The sequence below is a fragment of the Syngnathus scovelli genome, chromosome 1 (genome assembly GCF_024217435.2).
Source record: "Syngnathus scovelli strain Florida chromosome 1, RoL_Ssco_1.2, whole genome shotgun sequence".
In the NCBI taxonomy this organism is placed as follows: domain Eukaryota; kingdom Metazoa; phylum Chordata; class Actinopteri; order Syngnathiformes; family Syngnathidae; genus Syngnathus; species Syngnathus scovelli.
The window spans coordinates 23,431,331-23,445,692 of NC_090847.1; the positions used below are offsets into that span (position 1 = coordinate 23,431,331).

Here is a 14,362-nt window from a genome sequence, read left to right on the forward strand (position 1 = left end):
GTCAAAGCCCGGAGGCCAGATACGGCCCGCCACATCATTTTATGTGGCCTGCAAAAACAAATTGTTTGTCAAATTCACGCGTCATTACTAAAATTGAAAAGTGTCTTCACTTTTAAAAATCATCTTTTCAAAATATTTGAACCCTTTTTCCTTCTTTGATTTGAAAATTAGTTGTCACTTTGTTTTGTAGCTTCCATTATATGTAATATGAAGAATATATATGTTCATACATTAATTTGGGTTCACAGTCATAATGACCCTCCGAAGGAAACTATGACTACAATGCAGCCTGTGACAAAAATGAGTTCTAACCCTACCTTTAGGGATCGTGAATAGTAAATATAACAAACACATTCTCCTTTTGAACCTCAAAACGCAGAAAAGCAGAGAAAATGAGTGATTTCAAGGACCACCTCAATTTAGATGACAGATAAACCAATTAAATGCATGCGCGTGGGGAGACGGCCAATCAGGAGCCTGCTGTGCATTTGAACGGCCGCTAGTGGGTGGGTCTTATCATCAGCCTGATGGATGTGTGTCCAGGGGGTCTTGTGACAGGATGCAGAAAACTATGATTGAAGAGGCCCGCCGTTTATTCACGCCGCATCCCCACATGAACGGCGATCAAATTAGAGCTTTATGAGCTTGCCCGTGCACGCTGACATTTATATGAGGAAGCGCCGTGATTTATGCTTACGGCCCAGGCGCCGGCAATAAATAACAAATAAGTCAACAATAAACAAAGTAGCCAGCAATGGGATCCGAAGGGACAAGCACGCTGGCTGTCGAGGTTCAGAGGTCAAAAGAGGCCGCAACGCTTGGCACTTAATTTTAAGATGATAACAATGATACATGAACGAATAAATCTTCAATTAATTCCCACGAACAGGAGACAGCTGCTCATTTCCTGTTTGCAGCTGTTGTTTGCAGCAAAATGGCTCAAGTGACTTTTTTTCACCCTCAGTTTGAAAGTTTTTCTCATCAACGACCCAACTACTGGGAATTTCGTGCCAAGACGAAAAGACGGAATCATACTTCTGATTAGGGCTGAACTGTTTTGAAAAGTAATTCAACTGCTCATTATTGCGGTTTGAAATGAATAAGGCACTTTTTCCACGTACTTTTTTTTGTGACAAATAGGAATGAATGAAAATGAACAATACCACAGATACTTTACAAAATTGTTTTGGTCTCTATCAATCTTAAATTTGAAACATTTTCAACATTCGCGACCACCACCTTCCTTCCTTCCTTCCTTCCTTCCTTCCTTCCTTCCTTCCTTCCTTCCTTCCTTCCTTCCTTCCAAATTAATCCTCCTTTGGCCCTTGTTCCCTTCCTTCCAGCCTTTCCTCCTTTCTCCCTAGTTCCCTTTCGTCTTTAAGTGTGAGGTTGAGATTATGTAAATGAGTTGAATTGTGATTTCATCTTCGGGACAATAAAAAGATCTACTATGACGGTGATGGATCATCATTATATAATCTGCCCTCTCTGCAGTCATTTTTTAAAAATAATACAAAAGATGTATTTTTTTTAATTTTATTTTCAAACAGTGCGTTTTCTTGAATATATAGTCCCGTTTTTTTTTTTTAGAGAATAAAACATTTTCACAGATGAGTTCTATTTTTTTTAATTCACTTGTTAAAATATGACTTACTTTCCTTTGTTGAATTTGGATTTAAATATCCTAATGCAATTTTATCTTTGAAAAGTATGACTATTTCTCATAACCTAATTTTTAATCTAGTATGTCTTTGTTGTAAAGTTCAAAGATGACGTGCCAAAAAAAAGTAGACAAAATCGAGCTTGCATTTCATCATGACGCACAAGATAAAAGAGCCACTTGATGGCAGCAAAGTATCGTTTTATTTTTTTATTTTTTGCCACACAGCTCAGAGGAAACGCGAGGACGAGCATCATATTGAGGAGGAGGAGTGGGGATGAGGAGCATCCATAATGTATGTGCTCCTGGGAGGAAGATGCAGACTGAGGCTAATGATGGCACACATACTGGCTATCATGACAACTTCTACCACAATTAACCCAATTACCAATGGATGAGAAAAGAAAAATGTATTCATTCAAAGTTAATGCTGAGATCTTCATCAGTCACAACCTTGGGTACCCATTGGCAAACAGGACTAAACCAGATTTACCCACAGCTGTTTTGCATGTGCAAAAACAAAAGAATATAGTTTGATTACTACCCAATTTAGTTTTTTAAAAAGGCAGATAGACAACATTAAATTGTGAATCTTTTTTTTTTCCTTTGTTCAAATGGCCTTCCAGTTACCTGTATTTTTTTTTTTTTGGCATTACACATTCAAACTATACTTCCTCTGCAAATTCTTTGAAGGTCGACTTTTTTTGGGGGATTGCCTCAGATCTTTTTGTCTTTGGCCCAAGTTTGATCTTGATTCTTCTCTTAAGGAACCCTCCAAAGTTTTAGGCCTTATTAAAAAACCTTGCTTCTTTTTTTTAAAATTTTTTTTACAGTGCGCCGACAATGCGGGCTTAACGATGGAGGCGACAAAAGCGGCGGGATTAAAAGCACCTTAGCGCGGTGGGAAAAGTGAGTGAGCGAGCGCTAACTGGCTGCTAATGCCCTCCCGTTCAATCATGGCAGCCGCTCACCTTCATGGAGAATATATAGCAGACGCTTGTCAGCAAGATTCCAGTAGAAGGTTTACGACTCATCGAGCCATGTTGGAATTTGTGTGAATTGGGAAAAAAGGAAAAAAGTCACGTATTGACACCGGGGAAGGTTTGTTTTCCCACAGAGATTTGATTAAAGAGAATCTTAATATTCTTATTTATCCTTGTAAGGAAACAAGCGTCATGTTAGCAATGAAAAAGGTGAAGACAAACATTTATTTTCAAAGCTGATGATAATTGGGTGGAATTCAAATTCACTTGTTGGGGGAATTAAATGTAAACGGCAGATTTTCTATGTCTATTCAGGCATGGCTTTTTGATACTTTTTTTTGTAGGTTTGATCGTGATTGACCTGTCCACCAAATTTCCTGTTGCTGAATGAAATACACTTAAAAACCAGAAAAATCAATTTGGGTGTCATTAAGTCAATCTAGTTTTACAACTTCCAAGCAAAATGTGAGTTTTTTTTTAAATTTATATACATATAATGGTTTCTTTAGATCATTTTTGTGGGTATTTTCATGATAAACAGGCCTATCAAAATTGGGTAGTTGAATTTTTGAATTTCTTTCAATGGCATAAATGACCTTAAAATGGTGGCTTAGGTTTGCTGTGTCTTTATGTTCTTCAGATTTATTTTTAGGAACCAATCATAGTAAACATGTTACCAAGTCTCATATCGTCATTTAGTTTTGAGGGACGAATTTGTGTAACTTGTAAGAAGGAGTTTGAAACATCTACGTACATCAAACCAAAATGGTTGTATCCTTCCAGGGGCACTATATAGCCTTTTTTTTTTTTTTTTTTTTTTAGGTTACGGGCTAATAACCCAAAGTAACATTACTGCATTGTCACTATAGTTGAAATGAACAAAACTAAGTAAAGTCACTGTCATATCCCACAGTCCCCAAACACGTCGTGGCCTGACCCTGCAGGAAGAAAGTTCTGGCTGTAAAAAGTGCGCGTAGGTCCTTATAAAGGCGCTGGTATGAATAATGCAAGGCAATGCTGAATTATTAATTCAGATTTTTGCACACAATCTGCGGCGGCCATTAGAGGGACGTGTGACGGATCTCGTTTAATTTAAGCGAATTAGATGGATGGGCCCACCTGCAGGAATTATTACACTCAGATTAGAGTGTGTTTCAAAGCATACTGGAGACCAGGAGTTTCCAAACTGGCAGTCAAACTAATAACCCTCAATGATATTACACTTCATAAAAACATACCGTATTTTCCGGACTATAAGTCGCTCCGGAGTATAAGTCGCACCAGCCATAAAATGCCCCAAAAAGTGAAATAAAACATATATAAGTCGCTCCGGAGTATAAGTCGCATTTTGGGGGCAATTTATTCGACAAAATCCCACACCAAAAACAGTCATGAACGAGCAACAACAGGCTAAACGATAGCAACAACAGGCTAAACGATAGGTATGCTAACGTGACAAACACAAACAAAGAGCTAAGAACGGGCCTGACGTAACATATAGAGTGATTAAGGACAACTATTGCATGAATAACATGTTTATAAATCCATCAGTGTCACTCCAATTCATTAAATAGCAACAACAGGCTAAACAATAGGTATGCTAACGTGACAAACTCAAACAAAGAGCTGAGAACGGGCCTGACGTAACATATAGAGTGATTAAGGACAACTATTACATGAATAACATGTTTATAAAACCATCGGTGTCACTCCAATTCATTAAATAGCAACAACAGGTTAAACGATAGGTATGCTAACGTGACAAACACAAACAAAGAGCTGAGAACGGGCCTGACGTAACATATAGAGTGATTAAGGACAACTATTACATGAATAACATGTTTATAAAACCATCGGTGTCACTCCAATTCATTAAATCCATCGATCGTTCTTTGTCAACAATGGGTGCGCACGGCTGAGGGCGCTTGCGCTTCAAAATATTCCACAGGCTCATATAACGATAGATAAACTATATTTTAAATAACTATAATACAAGCCAATAATATTATCAAACCATCCGTGCACTTTAATTCCATTAAATCCATCGATCAAATTCCTCGTCCTTTGTCAACATCGCCGCGCGTGCGCCCTGACGTCAGCCTCGTCTTTATTCCACAGATCTACTATATAACTATATTGTAGCGTTAACAAAGTACAAGGATCGACGTAGGTTTGGTAAACGGCTCTTTATTAAACAAAACAAACTTCCAAGCGTGTGGCGGCGTGGACTTCCAGACAGACCGGGCGTGCGTAATGGCCATGTCCGAGCCCCGCGCACCGTTCGCGGACAGCCACTCGGCCGAGCGTCGGCCCCCGACTCAGTAGAGACCGGGCGTGCGTAAAAGCCATAATAGTTTTTCAAACCTTCTATGTCACTCCAAATCCTTAATTCCTTCAAACTCTTTGTCCTCCGTGTCACTTAGAAATGATCACCGCTAATGATGGTAGTCCTTGTGTGGGCACGTTTGTATGTAAACAACCGGCGCGCCGCGCTACTGACGTCACTTGAAATAGTAATCCATTGGTACATCACGGTTCTCCAAACTTTCTTTCTGCTGCTCGATTACTGTTTTCAGCTGCATATTTTACAACTTGAAGTTTGTAACCTGCAAAATATGAGTTTCTTTTTGGTGCCATTTTTCTTAAGCCCACCCAGTTGATGAGTCACGGCCAACGGTAAAATTTAGAGCGCCCTCATCCAGTTTCGTCTGAAAATATAATTTTTTTTGGTTGTTTTATCAAATTCAAAGTCTGCTTTATCGTCGATATATTTTTTTATATACTAAGACACACAAAGAGATAGAAATTACATTTCCACTATCCCTCGGTGAGATAGTACACATATGCATACAAGCAACACAAAAAAAACCAAGAAGGCACTAACAATGAATAAATAAGAGTATTGAATAAATGATAAATAAACAAATAATAATAAATAATAATAATAAATATAAGAGGAGCAAAAATGGAGCAAGTGTACATACAGCAGACAGTGGACTTGGATATGGTGCTTTAAAGTGTTAATTGCTTTATTTGATGTTTTCTCTATTTTTTATGTTTTGAATATGTTCAAGATAAAGAAATAAAAGCATGTGAAGTGATCAACTATACTAAAAATAACATGGGAAGTGGTCAACTATACTTGTAAGTGATGTCTTAATGATCAAGTAAAAATTTGTGAAAAAAAAAACATATATAAGTCGCTCCTGAGTATAAGTCGCCCCCCCACCCAAACTATGAAAAAAACCGCGACTTATAGTCCGGAAATTACAGTAGTCATAGTAGTAGACGTCGTAACAATTTGTCATTCTATCAAGCTAAAGCGTCTCTTCAACCCCCCCCCCCCTCAAATAAATAAGTGTTTTAGTGACAATAAGCAAAATATGGCACAAAAGTGGTAACCTAACCTAAAGAGGCAAAATATTCTGTATGCATAATACAGTCTGACGAGTGGCTGTATAGAGTGTCATTTTCTATCCCTTTTCCGGGCAACTAGTATATCAGTCGGATGAAAATAGATCATGTTTCGAGGCAAATTTGGTGTCAGAGAAAGGAAGTGTAAGGGGCTAGATGAAGAATTAGGATTCCTTTTGCACACAATCACATCAGGAGACTATTGATAGGAGAGCTTGCACACGAATATATCTTTTCCTTCATAGGCTGTGATATGAATCACATTTAAATCATTTTATGGTGCCCCTTCAATCACACAACTTTGAAAGCTTTCTTTATTAGTTCACCACAAGTTGTTTTTTGGCTCAGCGCTCTAAAATTAACAATAAAATAATATATAAAAAAACCCATAAACATTTGTGTTCAGGATTAGAACTTGGCTTAAAAAAAAAATAAAATAAATAAATATATATATATATATATATATATATATATATATATATATATATATATATATATATATATATAAAAAACCAGTTCACTTTATATGGAGCTTAAATTTAAAACAAAGGCTGAATTAAATCACTTTTACGCTAGATCATAATGGTTAAAAACTATGTAGAAAATAACATACAAATAAAGATTTCTCACTTTGTAATTGAAATGCATTTATAAGTAGCTCAAGCTACGTGACTAGTAAAAACAAATTTTTACTCAATGTACATTAGTTTTATATTCATTTGAAAAATTTAATTTAGAAAAATTCACATTATATAAAAATGAATAAAAATCTAATAAAGAATGAAACATTTGGATACAGGAATGAATTAAATATTATTTTTTGCCTCTAAATAATTATTTTAAAACAGACTGAGAAATTGGCGGTGCCTGTTCCCTGTGAAGCTGAACGACTCTTCCTGATGATCTCCTCGTCATCTTACAGTAGCTCTGATCACGCAAGACGCCACACAAATCAGTGAGGGGAAGGAGGAGCCTCCCTGGAGAGAAGCCTACAAAGCGTCAATTAACATGTCAACTCTTTTCCTCAAAACCCGCTGAGGAGGATGTGAGGATGAAGAAAAAAAAAAAAAAAACCCAGAAACATCTGCAATACGCTTCGAGGCTTGGCTTCTAAAGGGCGTCAGTCGTCACCAAAAGCGTTCAGGTAAATAATAGACACTGAAAACGGAATAAATTAATCCACTAAAAGCCTACTGGAGAGCTCCCACTCAATATTTGATGTTTTGAGGACACATTTCACCTTGGATTCAATCTGCACTCACGGGACATTTTATTAGGTACAAGTCATGGGAACGTGGAAAATGATGCTAGTTACCAATACATGAGAGCCATTGAGTACAATCATACATTTTGGAATACTTGTCATCTTTGTGAACAGCTAAAAGTGCCAGTGTGGTTTTCTTGCCAATATGAGAGAGCCAAGCCATGAGAAGCATAAATAGTTGACTCCCGCCCACACTCCGACGCAAGCTAGTCCTAGCTTAGCATTGTTGCGTGAACATGTAGGCTGCTCAGATAAGAGGCGGAACGTCTTTTAAGACAACCAGACAATCCCAGTTTAGTTGCCATCGATTCAATGCCCTGTATGAATGAGAATAATCACAAGCTTGAAAGTCAAGGTAGCGTTGCACTGCGATCCCCTGAGCCTAGAAAACGCTCTTCGAAAGCCCCGAACAAGGTTTCAGAGTCAACAAAAGCAGGGGGGCTGCATTGTGCGTAAGCCGGCGGCGTTCCACTCTGAGCATGAAAGCATCGCTTCTAAAGGTTAAACAAATGCGCAGTGCCAATGTTCCTCTTGACAGGCGGCGCCGCCAATGTTTCGTCGGAAGATCAGTCGGAAACGCCGTGGCCGCCGCCCGTTTGGCTCTATCACAGGAAATCATCGGGCTTTAATCGTTTTTTAATGAGTTTGCAGAATGCACTCTGGCGACAGGCCGTGCACACCAGAGCCAGGCGGAATAATGTATAAGGGCGCAGAGGTAACGCTAATGAAAAGATGATGAGAGGCATTCCTGAGAGACAGCATGAGCGGTCGGCAGGACGGCACGTGTTAAAAGTTAAAAGAAAGCGCCAATTAATCTTTGTGTGCTTACAGGAGAAATTAAACAAAAGGATAGAGAAAAAAAACACAGGGGGGAGGGGGCGGGGGCAGGTTGAAGGAAAGAGCGGGATGCGAGCGCTCAGGTGAACAAAGAGATTTCGCAATGGTTTTTAATGATCACATTTTACTTTGAAAACTTTGCCAAAGAAAGCAAAGAAGAAAGAAACAAAAGAAAGTCAGCGCTAAACTTTGGCTAGCAAAGAAACTTCAAATACTTGGGATTTGAAATTCTTTCAAAAGCAGGTTCACACTTCCTAAAGATGTAAAGGAAGCACGTGACAGTACAACCGGTAATACACACCAATATATAAAAACCGTTAAATATTAGCAGAGGTTGACAATCCAGATCTAGAGTGGAACAGTAGCGACCATCCTTCACCGGAAACCTTTCTGATGAGGAATTGTTGAGGCAGCAGGAATTCGCCACAAACTCTGGCAACAAGTCAAGGGAAAAGACGGCACGCAAAAAGAAGCTTTGAAAGTTACAATTTTCTGACATCGATTTTATCCTTCCAAAGGAACCACGTGAAGGTGGCCACAGTTGGAAAAACACGTACATGTCAAGCAAGCAGAACCAGTAGCCCCTAGAAACCATTAGTTGCAGTTTGGCACGACAGATTGTGCAATACGAGGGGTAATCGAAGCAGTTCCTGAGGAATCATCTGGAATAGTGAACCTCTACGGTACAAGAAAACACGATGAAAGCAATTGGGAGCCGTAACGAAACTTGAACCTTTGGCGTGAAAGAAAGGCTGATGACAGATATTCCCGAGGCAAAAAATAAAGCTCGTGTATATCTTCTTCGAAACTTCTCGAGGACCACTATCCTGCTTGTTTCAGATGTCTCCTTCCTCTGACACACCTGTCATCTAGCTTGCTGACAAGCCGATGGTTTGAATTGGGTGTGTTGGAGGAAGGTGACCTTGAGTCACGACCGGAGTATGCCTGAGCTTCCTTACGCTTATGTCAGTGGGTTCCGTTGATCTAGTGAGTCAAGGAGTGTAATTGTCGACTTGTTCTGCACGGAACTAACCTTTGTTGTGTTTATAAAAAAAAAAAAAACTTGGATTGTACTCAACACAGGAGCAGAGCAAGCAAGCAATCAATCAAGCAATCAGGCGAGGCACTTGCTACCATGGAGGCTTGGAAACCTTCTGACACAAGGAAGCGTCTGCAAACAAGGAAGTCAAAGCAATCTTTATTGTCAATCTGACTATGCAACAGTGCATTACAATGAAGACTGCAACTGCGTTTCTCCAAATTCCAATGTGCGGTAAGAGGCTGAGATAAGACACAGGTAAATAGGAAATAAAACAAAGTGCATTTAACGTTTCCGAAAATCAATAAAAGCACAAGAATCCACCGTAAAGATATTAGAGTGAAGATGGTACAGCAACACAGAGTAGCAGCATAGAATAAAAATTGTAAGGTGCACGGAGTAGTTGGGTCTGTGTGTATACAGCAGAGGGAATGAAGGACCTGCGGAACCGTTCCTTCCTACACCGAGGGTGCAAAAGTCTGCCGCTAAAGGAACTGGACAGGGACCGCACAATCTCATCGAGGGGGTGAGAGGTGTTGTCCATGATGGACTTAAGCTTAATCAAAATCCTCCTCTCACCCACAACCTCAATGGAGTCCAGGGGACAGCCCAGGACAGAGCTCGCTCTTCTGACCATCTTATTCAGTCTCTCCCTGTCCCGGTCACCCCAGGAAACCACAGCGTAGAGGATGGCTGAGGCCACCACAGAGTCATAGAAGGTGACCTCGCTCTGCACCCCATTCTGCCACCTTCGACACTTCGTATTTGAAGCGGCCAAAGCAGTCGTTAGTCAACAAACACACAAGAGTGGGATGAAGCCTTTATTGTGGTTTGGAGACGAAACACAACACACCAAGTGGGATGAAGACTTTATTGTGGTTCCGAGTCCATCGATACATGACAGTGAAAGCAAATGCAAAGTTGCACCATCAAATTCACCCAATCGCGTTGATCACCTTCCTTCCAGAGCTTCGAAACACAACGTTTGCCAACAGCCCCAATGCTTAAGTTGAATGATATAATCAAGTCGAATACAGTTGGAATAAGTAGAAGAAAAAAAGTTGCACCTCAAATTCGCCCAATCGCGTTGACTACCTTCCTTCCAGAGCGTCCAAACGAAACGTTTGCCAACCTCCCCACCCGATGCAATCATATAATCAATTGTAAATCGCATAATATACATTAAGTAGAGAACATTGAATAAGACCAAAAAAAAAAAAGCTGCTTTCCCGCACCACTCCCCCGCTGCAAACAAGTCGAAGGCCAACCGCTCAGGCGTCACGCGTTGTTGCCCTCCCTTGCGCCAGATGGACGAGGTTTTCCATTGCGCGAGGGTCTCGTGCCGCCGTCAACGCCGCCGCCTCCGCCTCTCTCGATCCGCTTTCTGTGCTTTTTTTTTTTTGTAATTGCTGAATTAATGAATATTTTGATTGCTTAATGAATAAATGGAAAAAGAAAAATGGAAGGGCGCGCCACTCGCACGTCGACGTCGTCGCCTCCAGGATCTCTCGTCTGAGGAAAAGCAGACAAACAGCCGGTTTGGGTTGGAGCAAGAACAAAGCAAAAAATGGCAACTCACCCGGCGGCCGCCGGGTCTACAGCATCATCACGTAGAGCTCAACGAGGACGCTTATCAGCAGCAGAGCGACGGAGATGGACGCGCCCTGGGGGCCCCTTCCTGGGAGGCCCTCTGATGTGGTGGGGGGTGGGGCCAAACCTAGAGCAAAGATGGCAAACATTGGCGGTGGCGGGGCTTGCTCCACTGACAGACATGCCAGAACTCACCTCCGTTAGCCTTGTTGTCGCCGTGGTCCTCGCCGACGACACAGACGTCGGACTTGACGCCCTTATCATCGCAGCCGATGGCCTTGCAAACAAAGTTGCCTTTGGCCTTCAGGGTCAAATTCAACTGTGACTTAACATTGCCCACTACGCCGTGCTGTGAAGAGACTTTCGTCCCATCCTCCATCTCCCACTCGAAGTTCTTGACGGCACCGGTGGCCTCACACGTGAGGACGCTCCCCTTCCTGGTGATGCGGACGTTGGAGACTTGGGTATCTGTCAAAAACAGGAAGTCACGCTTTGCAAGGGGCGGGCAAATTCAATGGGATGGTGCTTTCCAAGCCCCCACCTAACACGTCAACCCAAGAAATGGCGGCGTACTCACCTTGGACCTCGAGAGCTAGGCCGGAGCTAGCCACCAGAGCATCACTGAAGTAGCCCAGGGCCTTGCAAGCATAACTACCGGCGTGGTCAGGAGTCACACTCGAGATGGTCAACTTCTTGGCAGCGACGGTGACCTTATTAGTGTCGACAGCCGTATTATCCTTGGTCCAAGAGTAGGATTTGACATCACCGGTGACCGTGCACTCAAAGATCACCTCGGCGCTTGGACACACGCGAGCTTTGCCCCCTTGGCTCTCGATTTTGACGCTGGAGACACGAGCTGAGGAAATGAGACTCAATTTCAAGGGCGGGAACCAAGGGCCCCCTCATCTCATGTTGTTAACAAGGGTGAGAAAAAGTGCATTGATCACGTCGATTTAGTTTGAAAGGAGAACAAAATGGCAGCAGCTCTTCTTTTCAATCCCGTCGTTGGGAGTCCCTGAATTGTTTCAGCGGCTACCTCGATCCAGACTTCCAACCAGCCACACGTGGTGGTATCGTTCGCATCAAGCAAAAGGGGAGCGAGAGCTGCGACGCCAAACTTACCTCGCTCGCTGACAGTGACTGGAAATTCATCTGTGTCTGGTGACAACTTGGCCTTGTACTTCCCGCTCGTTGTCACGTTGAAGAGGCCCAACACTTCCTTGTCGTTCGTCGTGAACTTCTCAGCCTCATTGACAGCTTCTTCAGTAGCACCAGCAGTTGCCGCCGTAAAGGTCCAGGACAGAGTTCCTGTCAGCCCGGACTCCAATTTGATGGAGGCACCCTTCCCGACCTCGCACGTCACGTCTTTGGTGCACGTGACTGAAAAAGCCCAAAAGAGTTGTATAGAGTTATTCACCTTCGTAGGCGGCCAAATCACAAAGTACACATGCAGCTGGATGTGACTGGCTTTTTTCCATCTCAATTTGCTCACAAAATCAAATGGTCGTGCAACTCACCGGCACCAACAATGATGGTGAACTTTTCGGTCATGCTCGGGGAGTATCTGGCCGTGTACAAGCCAGTGTGCTCTGCTGCCAGGGTGGGCAATGTCATAACCCGTTTGGATGAGTCTGTTGTATCTACAGAGTTTCCATTTGGGAGCTCGCCGTCATTGAACTTCCATTCGACAGTCTCACCGGTGCTGATTGTTATTTTGAGATCGTTGCCTGTTGGGCAGAACACCAGCAGATTCTTCCCGCCTTCGCAGTCTGCCGAATCTGGAAAAGCAGAGGTGGCCAGCCAGCCCATGCTCTTACTCCCACGGTGTAAAAGGACACCAAGGATTGTACAGACAGAAAGCTACTTCAGAAACAAATTCAATTCAAGGCGCCAAATAATAACCCTACAAACGCATTGAGCTTTGTCATTTGCGCACTTTGCTTTCGGCGAGCCATTTTGCCAATGGACGACGTCCAAATTCCCAAAATGAAGGGTGAAGACATTGCAAGCGTCACAACAACAACAAAGTGGCCCTTTTTCAAGTCAACATCGCTTTGCGCTTTGATGACAATCCATTGATTGGCTGCAGTCCTTTGGATTGTCTTTATTGCTTGGCGCTTTTGACCAACTTGATTCCACTGACAGCGGACCACAAAGTGTGTGAACGCTTTTCCTACCTGCCGAGTGGACGCAGAGGAGCAAGATGATGGTCACGAGCTTCATTCTGACGAGGAGTTCTGCGTAGGAGCAAGAGAGACAGAGAGAGAGAGACTGGTGGCTGGCTGCTGCTGGCTGGCTGGTTGGCCGGTTGGTTGGTTGGCCGGTTGGTTGGTTGGTTGGCCGGTTGGTTGGTTGGCCGGTTGGCCGGTTGGTTGGTTGGCCGGTTGGCCGGTTGGTTGGTTGGCCGGTTGGTTGGTTGGTTGGTTGGTTGGTTGGTTGGTTGGTTGGCAAGTTAATGGCTGGCTGGCTGGCTGGCTGCTGCTGCTGCTGCTGCTGCTCCGACTCGACGAGCGAATCAAGTGACGATCGGACGCGAGCGCTCCCTATTAGCCGCAACGTGCGTGACGTCACGCCGCTTTGACACGCGGAGCGCTTCCTACGAGCTGCAAAGTGCGTGACGTCACGCCGCTTTGACACGCGGAGCCCACGCGCGCTTAGCTTGATGTCAAAGCGTCTGTGAAGGCTTGCAAGTTGTTGCAAGGCGACCAACTTTATGACGGCCGTCCGCCATCAGTCAGATAGTTCAAGACAAACAGGCAAATGAGTCAGCCAAATGTGCGAAATGGCGCGCCACGCTTGTTTTGGAGTCGGCTTAAAATGATCACGATAAACTACCTGTGTTCCCATCGATCTGAAAAAAAAAAAAAAAGGCATGCTTGAGTTTAGTCTCTTATAGTTCGTCCAGCGGTTGTATAACATAAAATCGGTATTGGCACGCATTCTTTCAAGTGGGTTATGAATGACTGAATGTTTTCGATTATTTTAATCATTTTAATTGATCTAAAAAAAAAATCATGCTTGAGTATACTCTGTTATAGTTCCCCCAGAGGTAGCAGGAGGCTGGTAGCTCCCGAACCCACAAAACCAGTATTGGCACAAATTCTTTGAAGTGGATTCAAAATAAATCAAACAAAAAAGAAATAAATGACATAGATTATTTCCTTTTTTTTTTTCTCTTTTACATTTTGGCAAGCAACTTTGCAATGGAAACGTCTGGAATCACAATCATAATGAATGACCTTTTGTCTCCGGGTTGAGCAGCGACATCGTCACAATTCAAAGCCTTCAAACACCACTTTGTGATCTGGCCCGCGGTCCGCACCTTTGACAGCCCTGCTCCTTTGCATCAGAGGACAAAGGCAGAGCTGAAGCCCTCGACCTCCCTCGACCCCCCCTCCAACCACCTGCAAGCGTTTTTTGTTTTTGTGTTTTTATGCCAATGTTGCGTCATATTCACGACTGCTGTTGGCAATTGCAAATATCCACTCTCATGGTTGCCGCAGAAGTCACTGAGGAATGCGTCCGAGATAATGACACGCACACGATTGGTTCGCTTCATGTCTTCATGCAAATAT

The 14,362-nt window shown here is 42.8% G+C and overlaps 1 protein-coding gene across 1 annotated transcript; it reads right to left on the reverse strand.

Moving 5' to 3' along the window:
* Positions 1–10,054: 10,054 nt before the first annotated feature.
* On the reverse strand, positions 10,055–13,349 carry LOC125989181 (uncharacterized). The gene is made up of 7 exons (XM_068652383.1): positions 12,965–13,349; positions 12,305–12,565; positions 11,910–12,167; positions 11,365–11,643; positions 10,983–11,255; positions 10,777–10,914; positions 10,055–10,709 (listed from the first exon to the last, which is right to left on the reverse strand). The coding sequence occupies exons 1-6, from the start codon at positions 13,008–13,010 to the stop codon at positions 10,793–10,795; spliced, it is 1,239 nt and encodes a 412-aa protein (XP_068508484.1). The 5' UTR covers positions 13,011–13,349; the 3' UTR covers positions 10,055–10,709; positions 10,777–10,792.
* Between the last annotated feature and the right edge of the window lie 1,013 nt (positions 13,350–14,362).

Bases quoted from the DNA above. Each gene is read 5' to 3' on its own strand.
- LOC125989181 (XM_068652383.1), bottom strand. From the start codon at position 13,010: ATGAAGCTCGTGACCATCATCTTGCTCCTCTGCGTCCACTCGGCAG. The intron at 12,168-12,304 runs GTGAGTTGCACG...GGGCTTTTTCAG, and splicing joins CACCATCATTGTTGGTGCCG to TCACGTGCACCAAAGACGTG. The intron at 10,915-10,982 runs GTGAGTTCTGGC...TCTTTGCTCTAG, and splicing joins CGACAACAAGGCTAACGGAG to GTTTGGCCCCACCCCCCACC.